This window comes from Panthera onca, chromosome B1, assembly GCF_046562875.1.
Source record: "Panthera onca isolate mPanOnc1 chromosome B1, mPanOnc1 haplotype 2, whole genome shotgun sequence".
Taxonomy (NCBI): domain Eukaryota; kingdom Metazoa; phylum Chordata; class Mammalia; order Carnivora; family Felidae; genus Panthera; species Panthera onca.
Genome location: NC_138342.1, coordinates 119,193,554 through 119,210,705, shown reverse-complemented (window position 1 = coordinate 119,210,705; position 17,152 = coordinate 119,193,554). Strand labels below are relative to the sequence as shown.

Sequence of the window (17,152 nt, the reverse complement as noted above, 5' to 3'; positions counted from 1 at the left end):
CTACATATTCAATGCAATACCTATCAAAATAACACCAGCATTCTTCACATAGCTAGAACAAACAATCCTAAAATTTATATGGAACCAGAAAAGATCTTGAATAGCCAAAGCAATCTTGAAAAAGAAAACCAAAGCTGGAAGCATCACAATCCCAGACTTGAAGCTGTATTACAAAGCTGTCATCATCAAGACAGTATGGTACTGGCAAAAAACCAAAAAACCAAAAAAACAAAAAACCAAAAAAAAAAAAAAAACCACAAAAAACAGACACTCAGATCAATGGAACAGAATAGAGAACCCAGAAATGGACCCACAAACATATAGCTAACTAATCTTTGACAAAGCAGGAAAGAATATCCAATGGAATAAAGACAGTCTCTTCAGCAAGTGGTGCTGGGAAAACTGGGCAGTGACATGCGGAAAAATGAACCTGGACCACTTTCTTACACCATACACAAAAATAAACTCAAAATGGATGAAAGACCTAAACATAAGACAGAAAGCCATCAAAATCCTAGAGGAGAAAGCAGGCAAAAACCTCTTTGACCTTGGCCACAGCAACTTCTTACTCAACATGTCTCTGGAGGTAAGGGAAACAAAAGCAAAAATGAATTATTGGGACCTCATCAAAATTAAAAGATCCTACACAGCGAAGGAAACAATCAGCAAAACTAAAAGGCAACCGATGGAATGGGAGAAGATATTTGCAAATGACATATCAGATAAAGGCTAAGTATTCAAAGTCGATAACGAACTTATCAAACTCAACACCCAAAAACAAATAATCCAGAGAAGAAATGGGCAAAACACATGTATAGACACTTTTCCAAAGAAGACATCCAGGTGGCCAACTGACACATGAAAAAATGCTTAACATCACTTACCATCAGGGAAACACAAATCAAAACCACAGTGAGATACCACCTCACACCTGTCAGAATGGCTAACATTAACAACTCAGGCAACAACAGATGTTGGCAAGGATGCGGAGAAAGAGGATCTCTTTTGCACTGCTGGTGGGAATGCAAACTGGTGCAGCCACTCTGGAAGACAGTATGGAGGTTCCTCAAAAGATTAAACATAGAACTACCCTATGACCCAGTAATCACACTACTAGGTATTTATCCAAGGGATACAGGTGTACTGTCTTGAAAGGGCACATGCACCCTAGTGTTTATAGCAGCACTATCAACAATAGCCAAAGTATGGAAAGAGCCCAAATGTCCATCAATGGATGAATGGATAAAGAAGATGCGACACACACACACACACACACACACACACACACACACACACACACAATGGAGTATTACTTGGCAATCAAAAAGAATGAAATCTTGCCATTTGCAACTACATGGATGGAACTAGAGGGTATTATGAGTGAAATTAGTCAGTCAGAGAAAGACAAATATCATATGACTTCACTCATATGAGGACTTTAAGATACAAAACAGATGAATATAAGGGAAGGGAAGCAAAACGAATATAAAAACAAGGAGGGGGACAAAACATAAGAGACTCTTAAATATGGAGAACAAACGGAGGGTTACTGGAGGGTTTGTGGGAGGGGGTATAGGCTAAATGGGTAAGGGGCATTAAGGAATCTACTCCTGAAATCATTATTGCACTATATGCTAACTTGGATGTAAATTTTTAAAAAATAAATAAATAAATAAAGAGAAGGGGGAAAAAAGAGAAATAAATAAATAAATAAATAAATAAATAAATAAATAAAAGATGCATGATGACTTTCCATTTGTTTGTATCTTCTTTAATTTCTTTCATCAGTGTTTTATGGTTGTCAGTAGTTAAAACTACCCAAAGCAATCTACAGATTCAATGCAATCCCTATCAAAATCCCAATGGCATTTTTTACAAAAACAGAAAAAATAATTCTAAAATTCATCTTAAAACACAAAAGTCCCCAAATCGCCAAAACAATCTGGGGAAAATAAATGAACAAAGCTAGAGGCGTCATGCTTCCTGATTTCAGTGTAATAAAAATACATTGCAAAACTGTAATAATTAAAACATAGGATACTGGTATACAGACAGACATATAAACCAGTGGAGCAGAATACAGAGTCCAAAATAAAGCCATGCACATACAGTCCCCTGATCTTTGACAAGAGTGCCAAAAATATACAATGGAAAAAGGATAGTCTCTTCAATAATTGTGTTGGGAAAACTCAACTCTCACATGCAAAAGAATAAAATTAGACCCTTACCTTACACCATACACAAAAATCAACTCAAAATGGATTAAAAACTTAAATGTAAGACCAGAATCTATAAAACTTCTAGAAGAAGATATAGGGGAAAGCTTCATGGTATCAGTCATGGCAGTCATTTTGTGGATATCGCACCAAAAGCACAGAGAACAAAAACAAAAATAGACAAATGAGACTACAACAAACTAAAAAGCTTCTACACAGTAAGCAACCAATAGAGTAAAAAGGCAACCTATAGAACAGGAGAAAATATTTAGAAATTATGTATCTGATAAAGAATTAACTTCCAAAATATATAAGGAGCTCCCACAACTCAATAACAAAATGCACTAATAACCCAATTAAAATTGGGCAAAGGACTTGAATAGACATTTCATCAAAGAAGACATATAAATGGCTAACAGGTATGTGAAAAGATGCTCAATGTCACTTAATTATCAGGAAAATGCAAATCAAAACCATAATGATATATCACCTAACATTGTTAGGACAGCTATCATTAAAAAAAAAAGACAGGTGTTGGTGAGGATATGAAGAAACTGGAACACTTTCACACTATTGGTGGGAATGTAAATTTGTACAGCTGCCATGGAAAACAGTATGAAGTTTCCTCAAAAAGTTAGCAATAAGGGTGCCTGCCTGCCTCAGTCAGTAGAGTACACAACTCTTGATCTTGCGGTCATGAATTCAAGCCCCATGTTGGGCATAGATATTACTTTAAAAAAAGTTGAAAACAAAAATACTATATGATCCAAGAATCCCACTTCTGGATATTTATCTGAAAGAACTGAAATAAGGATCTTGAAGGGATATTAGCACTCTCGTTCATTGCTGCATTATTCACAATAGTTAAGATGCGAAAACAACTTAAATGTACATCAACAGATGAATGGATAAACAAAAATGTGTATATAAACACAAAGGAATATTATTCAGCCTTAAAAAAAGGAAAGAAATCCTACAATATGCCATGGTATGAATGAACCTTGTGGACATTATACCATGTGCAAGAAGCCAGTCACATGAGGACAAATACTGTATGATTCCATTTATATGAGGTATCTAAGATAGACTTGTAGAAGCAAAGAATAGAATGGGAACTCTGCAGGGGGGCTCTGGGCAGAAGGGACAGGGGGCTGTTGCTAATCAACAGGTATATTAAGGTGAGTAAGTTCTAAATATCTGGTGCACAATGTTGTTCCTATAGTTAACAACACTGCACTGTGCACTTAAAAATCTGTTAAGAGGGTATATTTCATATTAAGTGTTCTTACCACATTAAAATAAAAAAACTAAAAAAATATGCATAGTGAAAAACCTAATAAACTGAAAAAGAATTTAAATTTCAATAGCATTTTTGGAAATTGAATGAAATAAATGATGAAATACCATGAATCATTGCCTGGCCCTAAAGGTGTTGAATTTGCAACTTTTATTGTAGTGTCACTGGTATATAGTCAAGATGTGAGAATGGAGCTCAGAGGTGTGGTTGAGATCATCCAGAGAGTGTGTCTAGAGAGAGAAGAAAAGTAGGCCAAGGGCAGAATCTTGGGGAAACACTTGAGGAAAAGGAGCCTGAGAACAATGAGAGAGAGATTGAAGGGTAATTTGAGAAGTGTGATGGCATCAAATCCAGGGGAGCAGAAACATGGGAAGGAAGGAAGGAAGGAAGGAAGGAAGGAAGGAAGGAAGGAAAGAAGGGAGGAAGGAAGGGAGGGAAAGATCAACACTTTCAAATGTCTTTGTTCTGCTTTTGTATGTGTCCAACCCAGAAGGGAGGCCAGTCTAGCTACAGCATAACTTAGACCAGAGATTCCCAAACTACCTTGGTTCACAATGTCCTTGAGTCTAAGGAATTTTTTCACAGTGCTCCAAAGTCAAGAGAAATACCAAAAAGTTCCAGGTATTAAGTATTTAGGTCCAAGCATCTTAAGTAGCTTATGTCCTTAAAACTTAGTAATCATTTGAAAAAAAAAAAAAAAGACACCAAATTGAGGGAAATCTTAATTTCTTTTTTATTTCATTCTTAAATAAACAATCATTTACTTATGGAATGTGTGCACCTGTTGGGCATTGTGCAATTTCTCTAACCTTCTCAAACTGACACCCTCATTAACTGATCTACATTGATTTTTATGCAGAACTTGCTTTTTTATCTCAGAAACCATAGTAAATCCAGCATGGAAAGAGATGTAGCTCTATCTCATGTGAAATTGTGAACAATCTCTAGCTAGCTGTTCTCACAATGTCTGATAGAGTTTGATGTGCCCCATAGAGCCCCTATAGGTTTGCTGCAGTGCCCTGAGGCACCTTGGCACACAGTTTTGGAACTATGGGGTTAGACTATATGAGCTGATCTATAATCCTATAATGTATAAGTTTGTTTCTATAGAGACAGTTGGTCTGATCCATACCAATAACCTACAAATGAATTTATGGAGTATGACTAATTTCTGCTTTGAATAACTGCTGTCACTGCTAGTTTTCATAGCTTTTTACCAACTAGCTTAGGAAGTAGGATTACCTAAATAAATCCAAAGTTTAATGCCTTCAGTCCTCTCCCCAAGGAGTTAGCAAATATATTCTCCTTTCTCTTGCCTTCCTTTGGTTAGAAAAGAAACAGTGTTGGGGCACCTGGGCGGCTCAGTTGGCTAAGCATCTGACTTTGGTTCAGGTCATGATCTCGCACTTCATGAGTTCAAGCCCCGTGTTGGGCTCTTGTGCTGACACCTTGGAGGCTGGAGCCTGCTTCACATTCTGTGTCTCCCTCTCTCTCTGCTCCTTCCCAATTCACGCTCTGTCTCTCTCTCAAAAATAATAAATACTAAAAAAAAAATTAAGAAAAGAAACAATGTAGAGGGGTTGAGGTGGTGAAAAGAGACAGTGACTGGATCTAAAGCAGCCACACTGGGAATCAGCAGAGTACGAGGGGCCTCACTGTGTGTTCAAAGTCCTTGTATGAGAACCTCCATTATCTAGCAGCTTCAGATACCACATGTGGCTAGCCAGTGTGTACCTCGGGCAAGTCACCTAACCTTTCTGGACCTCCTCTGTATTTATATGTGTATTTGTACTTGTGTATATATATTATATGCAATCTATATTACATTGAGTAATACACAATTTTATAATATATATTAAAAGAAAAGTGAGAAATTGGACTAAACTTTCTTTTGGGAGGGGTGCAAGTGAGTGAGAGGAGAGAGGGAGAGAGAGAGAGAATCTCACAAGGGACAGAGAGAGAGAAACTTTTTGTTAAAGATTTATTTTTGACAGAGAGAGAGAAAGAGAAAGTGTGTGTGAGCGGGAGAGGGGCAGAGAATCTGCTGAGGGGCCTGTGCCGACAGCCGCAAGCCCAATGCCAGGCATTAACTCACATACCGTGAGATCATGACCTGAGCTAAAGTCGGGTGCTCAACGACTTAGCCAGTCAGGTGTCCCTGGACTAAACTTTGTATGATATAAGCAATGCCCTTTTAATGCTTTACTCTTGCACAGACTCCACGATTTGAATGATGTCTACTAAACAAGACGCATTTATTTCATAATAATTTGTTTTCCTATTTTTAATCAAAGACCTAGAACTCATTTAGCGAGCCAGTGCTACCACATCAAATTGATAAAATTATGTAAAAAAAAAAAAAAACCCAAAACCATGGTGTTTCAGTTCATTTTTGTCGCAAGTATATGAACAATTTCCATTTGCCATCTTGAAATAGTGAAACAGCACACATTAGCACCAGTCCCTCAGCCCACTGTTACCATGCTGGACCGTCCCATCCCTTAAGGCCCTTTGTGTGCAAAGATTCTGCACCTCCTCTAACCAAGGAGGAGGAGGTCAGGAGTGGGAGCAAGGAGACACTGGCGCCCCCACTCGGCTGCCACCACTCTCAGGACCAACCCAGGAGTACCGCTTACCCCGTCCCAGTTTATTCAAGGTTCACGCCCACGGGCTCAGATGCGGTTAGCAAAAGCAACTCCAAAGGAGTTGTTCTCAAAACCATTGCCAACAGCAGACAGGACACCTGAATTCAACCCCCCTGCCTCCGCCCTCTTCTGCTTCTGTCTGCACTCCAGTGTGGGGGTGGCCGAAGATGAGACCTGGAGGGCAGGGCCGAGGCGGTGCCAAGGGCTGGATGAGAGAGAGCGGTTTCATAAAGTCTCATTTCCCAGCCACAGCCATGGTTGCCCTTTCAGGCCCAGCCCACGCTACAATCTAGAAAAGAATCCTGGGTTGGGGTGAATTTAGAGCAAGCAAGAGTTCTGTATGAACTGTACCCGCCCACAGCATATACAGCTCCCCACGCATAAGCACCTCACTCACAGTGCCTTCTAGAAGCCAAGAAACAGGTTTCCCTTGGTCTTTGTTTCCTTGGCTGCCTTCTGTAGCTCTGTCATTTGCTAAACACCCTGGTGGGAGCATGTTAAGGCCAGCGGTGTCCCATTTCTTCAACAGACCCTGTACCTTGTACCTTCCCTCTCCTCATAAAGGCTGAAAATGCTCCTCTTTGATTTCCAAAGCCCCCAGCATGTTTACGCAGTGCCAGGAGGGGAAGCTTAGCTCTGGCTGGCTTGCTGGCGGTTTGTGCTAATTGTCTGGCTGCACTTTAGAAAGAGGCTTTTTGAATCTGAGCATTTAGGGAGAAAGTGGAGAAGCGTGGCTGTATGAAAGAGCAATTGATGTTAAATATTCATGGTCTGCTCTCTGTTAATCAAAATCAGTAACCCCCATTGCTTCACTGCCCTCTTGCTGGCTTCTTACTATGATTGTGCTAAAGGAACTTGGATACAAACAATGCCAACAACACACACACACACACACACACACACACACACACACACCCCAAGACGTGGGTGCTTATGGGTTTGAAGTGTTTCCAGTTGACATTGTGCAACTCAGCATTGTCTGTTTTCTCTGGAATGTTGAATGAGCCATAGTTATCCCTTCCGTCAGCATTTTAGAACCACTGCCCTCCCCTTTTTCCTTCTCTCATGTTGAATTCACCAAACTTTGTCCTTGCTTAAAAACAAGGCATTTTCCAAAATAATTCTTAAAATGAATTGCAGCATATTCTAGTTCAATTTTCAGAGATGATAAAATTGTTTTACAAAATAGGGAAGAAATTGACTATAATTGAACAAAATATGGTAATAATATCATAAGTTGTTCTATGAACAACATTGAGGTTATATTTCCTGGGCTTTTAGGAAATAAACATTTTTTATTTTTATTTGTTGATTTATTTTAAAAGAAGATGTAATACAACCACAGAAACTTTCTAAATAATCACTTAATTTAAAAGGAAAAGAAAAATAGCTCTTGCACAAAAGTTTTTTGTTTTATTTTGTAGCTATATTTTCCAAGTTTTCTATAATGAGCATGTTTCACCATTAAAATAAAAGTAAGTTATATTTTTTAAAAACTGAGCAGTCGCTGAATTTTATATTTCAGAATTCATCAAGTGCTTTCTTCCTTACCTATATCATCTGTAAGGGAAATGTTGGTGAATGTGCCTTCCTCCTCTTCCTCTTTGCTGGACCCCTCCATCCTGCTCACTGCTCAGGCCTGTTAGTGAGATAAATGAGGGCAGGGAAAAACGGCTGTTCTCCCATGTGATCACCCTTGTTAAATCATTAATAAATGAGTGTCCAAGCAGGTACTATCTGATCCTTGAGATAGCCACCTTCTTCCTGCTTTCCACCTGAGAGGTTCTTACCTGGGTGTTGTGTTCCTAACCGGAAATAGTTAGAGACCCAAGTTAAAGAGCTATAACCCTTTACCTGAAGCTGTTGAGCTGGCATTACTGCTGTACCCTGGCTAAATGCCAAACCTTGCCTTTAGTCCATTGACAGTTTGCTTGAGCTGCATTGTCTACGAAGTTGTCCAAAAAGCACTGGAATGAAATTGGGAGAAGAAATTGAATTTTATGTGATTGGCATATTTTTGGGACACCTACAATAAACTTGTCAAGGATTTTGGTTAGTGACCTAGCAGCATGACTTGGTCACAGAGCCTCAATTTCCTGTCCTACATGATGATAAATCTTTTGTTAAGGATTAAAAGTGGATGCCATGCACTTGATAAATGTCAACCACAATAATGACCACAAATGATCAGACATATGTGAGCAAGTAGTATTTGCTACATAGTGAGCTCATCAGTGCCCTCTCATATTACTATGTCTATACCTCACCCTAGGAAAGTTTATTAAAATGACAGATCTCCCTTCTCTATTTCTGGAGGAGCCCAAGGGAGGGCACGATGGCCTTGCCAGCCCTTAAGCCAAGGGCCCTTTGTTAGAGGAGGAAGCATTCTTTTTTTTTTTTCCTCTTAATGTTTATTTATTTTTGAGAGAGAGACAGAGCATGAGCGGGGGAGGGACAGAGAGAGGGAGACATAGAATCTGAAGCAGGCTCCAGGCTCTGAGCTGTCAGCACAGGGCCTGACATGGGGTTCGAACTCATGAACTGTGAGATTATGACCTGAGCTGAAGTCAGATGCTTAACCAACTGAGCCACCCCAGTGCCCCTGAGGAGGAAGCATGTTTTTACAACTATTTTTCTTGGTCACATATCTTGTCAGATACATAGACAAGCCCAAAACTATTTTAGAGTTTCTCATTATCACTTTCAGAGGAAAAAAAAATCAACCAAATTTAATGAAGAATTTTAAGCAGATATCAAAATTGAGTTGCTACATAATATGTTCTGCCTTAAGTGCTTTGATACATAGGATTTTTTTTTATCCACCTGAGTTCATTGTTGCTATATCAAGCAAAATGGATATAAACTGCTAGAAATCCTGAATGTTAAAAATTAAATTCACTAGAATAGAATTCCCCCCCAATTTTCTAATTACAGTCTACAAATATTGAGTGCCTATTTTGTACAAGCTGGGGACTTTGGAGGGTTCAAAGTAACAGATGGTTATTGCTGTCAATAAGCTTATAAAACAGCTCAAAGGCAAGAGTTCTGGAGGTTTAGAGAAGGGGAAGAGTGTGTCTGGTTGGCAGATCTTAGAAAGGTTTAGAGAAAGTGACATTTGAGATGCATGATCAATGACAAGTGGGGTCTAGTAGGCAAAAGTGCTTTCTCAGTGAAGGAGCATGTACAAAGGCCTAGAGATGGGAAAGCAGTAGGCACATAGAGGGACCCAGAGTGGAAGACATTCATAGCTAAGAAGTAGGAGATAAGGTAGAATATAGGTTAAGGTCATATCTAAGAGTGTTTTGAATGTCAGACTGTGTTAGTCCAAGTCCTTTAAGAATTGGACTCTTAGATGAGATGAAAAGGGTGAGAAAAAATAGGGAGGGAGCAAAGAAAAGACCAGGAGATCCATCAGACTGTGATGCAAGATCAACCCAGTGAGGACAAAGCAGGAGGGAAGGTCTAGTTTATCTTTCACACTAAGGAAGTTACAACAGGGTTGTCAAAGAGTACTCTGGCCAAAGCTGACCATAAGAGCAGTCCTGTGCCTCCCAGGAATGGCCTCCCTTGGCATTCCTGCAGCTCTTGGCTACTGGGTGGGAGCAGCTGGTGGGAAGTGAGGCCTCTGTGCAAACGTGGTGATGGATTTCAGAGCACAGCAGCTGGGGCCTTAGTCGATTACACTCCCTGTACTTGAAGGTCTACAAGGCACACGTTCATGGCCACCATATGAGCTGCTTTTTCTAGCAACTCTGTATATAATCATGGACCAGTACTTTAGGAAGCATAGAAATACCTCTCTTGCCTGATCCTTCCTCTGTCAGTCCTAGAAATAATAGCACACACTTAAGTAATACCCTGTGCTAGGCAACAACCATGAGGTAGATGCTAATACTATTCCCATTTAAAAGATGAGGGAGCTGAGGCATGGGAAGATGTTAAATAAAAGACAAGCAGTGAAATGTGTGGTAAAGCTGGGAATGGAAACCCTCTGGGTGTAGGGTCTGTGCTCTTAACCACTGTGTTAACTACTCCTGATAAAATTATTGGGTAAGGGAGGGGATGAAAGAGAAGTAATCAATGTGGCAAAAGAATTTAGAAACCAAAGGGTATGTTTGGTTTAATTGTGTATGGGGGTTTTATTTTTATTACTCATGGCCAGTGGTACTTTTTGCCAGAATTAGCCTAAGTGCACGATTCTTTGCCTTTCTGATTACCTTAAAAAAGGACATTTATTATGAAGTATCAATCCTAATGGATGGGGGAATGAAAAGAGAGAAAACTCAAGTCAGTCAGCATTACTACTGTCTCCATAGTCTTTGGGCAAAAGTTATAATGGAGATGTTCACTTTTACCTGGAGTAGAGAATTATCTGTGGATTGAAATTATCCATGGTGAATATTTTCCCCTTTTTTTCTCCTAATAGTTTTATTGTTTTAGCTTCCATATTTAAGTCACTGATTCATTTTGAGTTAATTTTTGCATGTGGAGTAGGGTAGGGGTGCAGCTTCATTTCTTTGCATTTGGATATTTAGCTGTTCTAACACCATTTGTTGAAGAGAATATCTTTTCCGTCATTGAATGGTCTTGGCATCCTTGTCAAAAATCAATGGGTCTAGATGTTAGGGTTTAGTTTTGGAATCTCAGTTCTATTACATGGGACTATATGTCTGTCCTTATGTCAGCACCACACTGCTTTGATTACCATAGTTTTGTGGCAAGCTTTGAAATCAGGAAGTATGAGTACTCCAACTTTGTTTTTCCTTTTAAATAATACTTTGATTATTTGGGGTCCTTTGAAGTTCCATATGAATTTGAGGATTGACATGAATTTGGCAATGGACCCCTAAATTTTTAATTAATTTTTTAACATTTAAAAAAAAATTATTATTTTTTGAGAGACAGAGTGTGATCAGGGGAGGGGCAGAGAGAGGGGGAGACACAGAATCTGAAACAGGCTCCAAGCTCTGAGCTGTCAGCACAGAGCTCGATGTGGGGCTTGAACTTGTGAACCATGAGATCATGCCTTAACCCAAAGTCAGACACTTAATCGACTGAGCCACCCAGTTGCCCCAATGGACTCCTAAACTGACACCAAAAACATGAGCAACAAAAGAAAAAAATAACTTGGACTTCATGAAAATGTCAAAAGTGTATACATCAAAGGACATTATCAAGAATGTGAAAAGGCTATCTACAGATGGGATAAAATACTTGCAAATCACATATTTGATAAAACTTTAATTTCCAGAATATATAAATAACTCTTACAATTCAACAACAAAAATACAACCCAATTTAAAAAATGGCCAAAGAACATGAACAGATATTTCTCCAAAGAAGATATACAAGTGGCAAATAAATACATGAAAAGATGTTAAATATTATGGTCATTATGAAAATGCAAATCAAAACCACAATGAGATACAGTCTCATACCTACTAGGATGGAATTAATAAAAAGATAACAAAAGTGGAACATAATGGCAAGGACATGGGGAAATAATCCCATCCATGGCTGATGGGAATGTACAATGATGCAGCCATTGCGGAAAATATTTTGGCAGTTCCTTAAAATATTAAACATAGAGTTATCATATGAAACTCAGAAATTCCACTCCTAGAGTATATATCCAAAAGTAATGAAAGCATATATTCACATAGAAACTTGTAGATGAATGTTTGTAGCAGCATTCATTATTCACAGAAGCAAAAAGGTGGAAACAATCCAAATGCCCATCAGTGGATGAATGATAAACATATTGTGATATACAAATATGATGAGATATTGTTAATCAATAAGCAATACCAAAGTGCTGATGTAGGCTACAACTTAAATGAATTTTGAAAACATGTTAAGTGAAAGAAACTAGACACGAAGAGTCACATATATTGTATGATCCCTTTTATATGATATATCCAGAATGGGAAAGTCCACAGAGGCAGAAAACAGAGGATGGGGGGAAGGAGGGAATGTGGAGAGATTATTTAATGAGTATGGGGTATTTTTCTGGGATAATGAAAAGTTTGAAACTAGAGACGGGTGGTGATTGAACCACATTGGGAATATACTAAATGCTACTGAATTGTATACTTTATGACGGTTAATTGCTTATTATGTGAATTTCACCTCAACTTAAAAAATAAAGATTAAGAAAGATTAGGAAAAAAAATTATGCAGGGTTTGCCTGTCCCTCCATAATGTGAATGAAAGAATTGAATTAAGTACCCTAAATCATAACATACTTTATTTACAGTTTCAAATTCAATGTAAGAGTAGTCTACAATTTGTCATAGAATTAATAGGGCTAGAATAGACCTTGTGTCATATCTACCACATCTCACAGAATTAATACGGTGAGAAAGGTTAAGATAAGGACACCAATCTTTATTATAATACAGTCTACCATAAAAGAGGATTCAAACGCACAAGCACTAAAGTGAATAAGGATACATAAGAAATCATCGTCTCAACTTTTAAGTGGGGAGTGTGAGATGTGTGTGTGTGTGTGTGTGTGTGTGTGTGTGTGCACATTAGTGGGTGCTGGTGCTGGCTGGGGATAGCAGAGCTGAAGAAAGTGTAAAATGAAGAGAATTCATAAACTAATCAAGATTCTCACTGCCTTTGTCATGATCTCAAAATATCAATATCAAGAATGAAACACATTGGAAGCTAGTATTTACTATTGGCTTTCACAGAGCTTTTTAAAAGCAATAACCCAGGAAACATCTCTAAGGGCTCTGAGTACCAATTATGCCATCTGAAGTGCATGTAATCAGTAGATTCCTGGAGAGAAACTGGCATCTTTAAAGAAGGTGCTAAGCATTCCTCAGCTGTATAAAAGGTTCTCTTTCTTTAGGAGTAATTTCAGATGAGACTATTTGGATATTTTTGACAAATTAGTGCAAATTGGATTAATTCAGCCTATTAGCTACAAAGGGGGATGTGATGGCAGAACTTTACTTTCATTATATAGAGCTGATAATAATAGCTAGTGTTTATTGAGTGATTATACTCAGTGATAGTCTGTTTTACCAGTAACCATCTCATTATTCTTCACAACAACCCTATAAGGAAGCAGAATCACATGGACAAGATAGTTTGCCCAAGACCCACAGCCAGGAAGTAGCAGAGCCAGGATTCATACCCAGGCAGTCCGGGTCCAAAGCCCACACTCCAACCACTCTGTTATGTGGCCTCTATTTTACATAAGCCTTTAAACATCTGATTCATTCTATCTGATTCATATTGTATTTTTACCTCTACATGTTCATTTCAAAGATAAAGATCAAATACTAAAATATGTGAGAAAGGAAATATTAGGAAATTTTAGATTTGTGTTCTTCTTTAGGTTACTATAAACCAGGTTAGCTATGAGTGTGGGTGTTTGTTTTTTTTAAGTAGGTTCCACACCTAGCATGGGGCCCATTATGGGGCTTGAAATCATGACCCTGGGATCAAGACCTGAGCTGAGATCGAGTCAGATGCTTACTCGACTAAGCCACCCAGGTGCCCCATTTTTTTAAAGTATAGTGTGGGGATTTTTTTAAGTAAAAAATTTTCATTAATTATACCCTGTTGTAAATGAATTTATGTTTTGTTTATCACAAGTATATTTAAACTAGATGTCATTTAGGTCATATACTCAACTTCATTTAATATACTTTAATATGCTAACAACTCACATCAAGGAGTTTTTACATAAACAATTAGCTTTGGCAATTGAGTGATAAATAGAAACAATTTGTGACTTCACTGATGGATATTCCCTCATAAGACATCAGCCTGTATTCTTCAGCATCTGCAATAACATATCATGACATTCATAATACATTCATTTAGGTGAGCATATAACATGTATGCAAATCCTGTTTAGTAATAGAATTTGATAGCAATTGGTAAAAAGAAATAAACATGTAATATATGTAATGCTTTGTGATTCAACACAAGGCCAAAAAGAGTTAAGTAATGTTAGTGAGTAGCTCCTGTTTTGCCCAATTACCTTTAGAGAGTCATGGAGCATAAAGATGGAACATTGTACTCCACCAGCAAACATTATGTGGCTTCATTGGCTTCAAGGGTAAATACTGTGTCTCTTTAAATGCCTTTCAAGATGCCCAATCCTGCTTGGGCAACACAGGAAAATTTAAGGCAAATTTTAACACATTTTATTTCATATATTGTATATAACTTTTAGTCAGTATATAAAATGTCTGGATTTAGTCTACATTCATTCAAAAAATATTTATTGAACATCTGCTATGTGCTAGCCATTTTCCTAGGCACTGGGAAATATAACAATGAATGAAACAAAATACTTTCTATCATAGAGCTTACATTCTTGATAGGGAGAAAGACAATGATCAAACACACACACACATACATATACATACACATATACAAATATATATACTAATATGTATATGCAAATACCCAAATACACATCCATACAATGGAGAGAAGTGTTAGAATGTGCTAGGAAAGAAAATAATGCAGGGTAAGGGAGATAGAGAGTGATGGGAAGGTGGTGTTATTTAATATAATGTGCCAGGGAAGACCTATCTGTTATGATGACATTTGAGCAGACACTAATGGAGTTGAGGGAGCAAGGATAAGGACTCTGAAGGAAGAGCAATCCTGACAGAAAGACAGAGCAGCAAGTACAAAGATCTAGAGGTGGGAGCAGGTTTGACATGTTCAAAGAAGGTGCACAAAGGACAGTGAGGCTTGAGTAATATCCAGAAATACAGCAGGGGGCTGTCCATGTAGAACCTTGGGATCACTGACCCAAGGTTCATTGACCATGTAGAGTCTTCAAGTTTCTTGAGTTTCACTCTGTGAGGTGGGACACATTATGCAGAGGAGAGACGTGATCTCACTTAGAATCACTCTGACTGTAGTAAAGAATGTTGGCTCTGGTTGGAGAGTGGAGAGGGGAGGAAAGGCAGAATCAGGGAAGTTAATTAGAAGACTATTCCAATAATCCAGTCCAAGAGGTGGTGCTGATTTAGACTTCAGCAATAGCTGTGGAGGTTGTAATGAAATAGTCCAACTCTGGGCAGATTTCAAACTTGAAACCAATAGCATTTGCTGATGTGGGGAGTGAGAGAAAGGCATGAGCCAAGGATCACTCCAAGGTTTTTGGCATAAGCAACCAAAAAAGAAGATACCATTTTGGGGGAGAAAGGGAAAAAGACTGTGAGAGGAACACATGGGGGGGGGTGGAATTTAAGCGTTTTTTGGGGGGCAGTCAATTTGAGATGCCTTTAAACCTCTAAATAGAGATGTTGAGTAAGAATATGTGTCTGGAGTTCAGGGTAGAGGCTGGGGGAGAATTACACTTGCGAATTTTTCATGATAGATGGTATATAAAGCCATAGGTGAGCTCAGATCTCTCCGGCAATGGTGTAGACAGAGCAGAGGAGAGAATGGTTCATGCATGTCAACCTTTAGAAATCAGGAATATGAGAAGAATCAGTGCGAGGGCTGAGAAAGAGCAGTGAGCATGTAAGAAGGAGAATCCAAAAAGCTGTGTCCTGGAAGCCAAATGAAGACAGTGTTTTGTTTTGTTTTTTAAATTTTTTTTACATTTATTTATTTTTGAGAGACAGAGACAGAGCACAAGTGGGAGAGGGGCAGAGAGATAAGGAGACAGAATCCAAAGCAGGCTCCAGGCTCTGAGCAAGCTCTCAGCATAGAGCCCGATGCAGGACTCAAACCCACAAACTGTGAGATCATGACGTGAGCCAAAGTCAGATGCTCAACTGACTGAGCCACCCAGGTGCCCCTGAAGAAACTGTTTTCTAAGAACAAAGTGATCAACAGAGTTAAGAGGTGTTGTCAGGTCAAATAAGGTAAGAACTGAGAAATGATCATATGTTAGATGTTCAAGTGAATGCCTGGTTTCAGTTTCCTCCTACAAAAATTTTCAACCAATGAGAAAAAGTCGTGGCTACAAAAATAAGGAGATAAGGAATGATCAAGAAATGGAAATTATAAAGAAAGAGGCAATTTGGAAAATATGAGCAAGATCTTTCCAGCAGGGTGGATTGAAGGCAGAGAAGAACAGGATGGAAATGTTCATTTCTGTGCCTCAGTAGTGGATCCAGAACTTCTCTACAGGAAGAACTCAAGGTCAGCATTCTGATTGGAAGGAGGCAAGTGCCCACTTGCCTTACAACTGCATTTTACATGATATTAAGAAAATATTATAGTCCTTATCAATGAATGGTCCTTATCAAAGCATCCCCTGGGGGACCACTGCCCAGATTTTGGGACTGCAAATATTCTGTGTACTTGTTTCAGTACAGAGCTGTTTGGTAGGGTATGTGGGGCCTGAAATCCATCCCATGTTCTGTTGGTAGAACCAGGCCCTAGACCTCACAGGCATGCCTTTTTCTAATTTGCATATATGCTAATGGTAACCCTACATCAAGGCAATGGAAACTGCTTTTTCATCTCCAACAGGCACAACTGCATTTAGAAATTAAATTCCTGTATTAAGAAGAAAAATTGCTAAAACTCACTTCTTCACCTGAAAATCCTTAATAATTTGTTAAGTGTTTTTCAAAGATGAGCTATCTTGATACTCACATCCTTATTCTTAGTAGGCATTTATTAGTGTTAATGTCTCCAAAGTCAGTTGCCTCTTATTATTAAATGTCTACTTTTGAGGAGAAAAATAAAACCATCAATGAAATATGACTTCAGTAAAATTTCACATGCCTTCCTAGGAACTAAGAAATTGAGACTTGCAGGTGTTGGAACTCTGCAGTCCTTGTCTGAAACACTTGATTGGTGGTTTTGCTAAGGTCAGTATATTATTATTCTGGCTGTGTTGGCTCCCTCTGGTGGATAGATTACATGAACATTAATTTTGGGTGCTCTTTAACAAAAAGCCTCAGTGTTTTGAAGCCTAGAGGGCTTGCCCATTCAAAGTGAGTAACAGGAGATTTCCCATTTTTATATGCTGTGTATACACAGGATGCCTTTGA

General features: G+C 38.6%; 1 protein-coding gene and 1 long non-coding RNA gene across 2 annotated transcripts in view; one reads left to right on the top strand and one right to left on the bottom strand.

Moving 5' to 3' along the window:
• SCOC (short coiled-coil protein) overlaps positions 1–7,838 on the bottom strand; it is a 44,456-nt gene extending 36,618 nt beyond the window's left edge. Inside the window, exon 1 of the mRNA XM_060654132.2 lies at positions 7,710–7,838. Coding sequence (XP_060510115.1) covers positions 7,710–7,779 — 70 coding nt within the window. The 5' untranslated portion in view covers positions 7,780–7,838. The remainder of the gene's footprint in view (positions 1–7,709) is intronic.
• The window catches only part of LOC132692078 (uncharacterized), a 76,977-nt gene that overhangs the window by 26,517 nt on the left and 33,308 nt on the right, over positions 1–17,152 (top strand). The window lies entirely within an intron of this gene.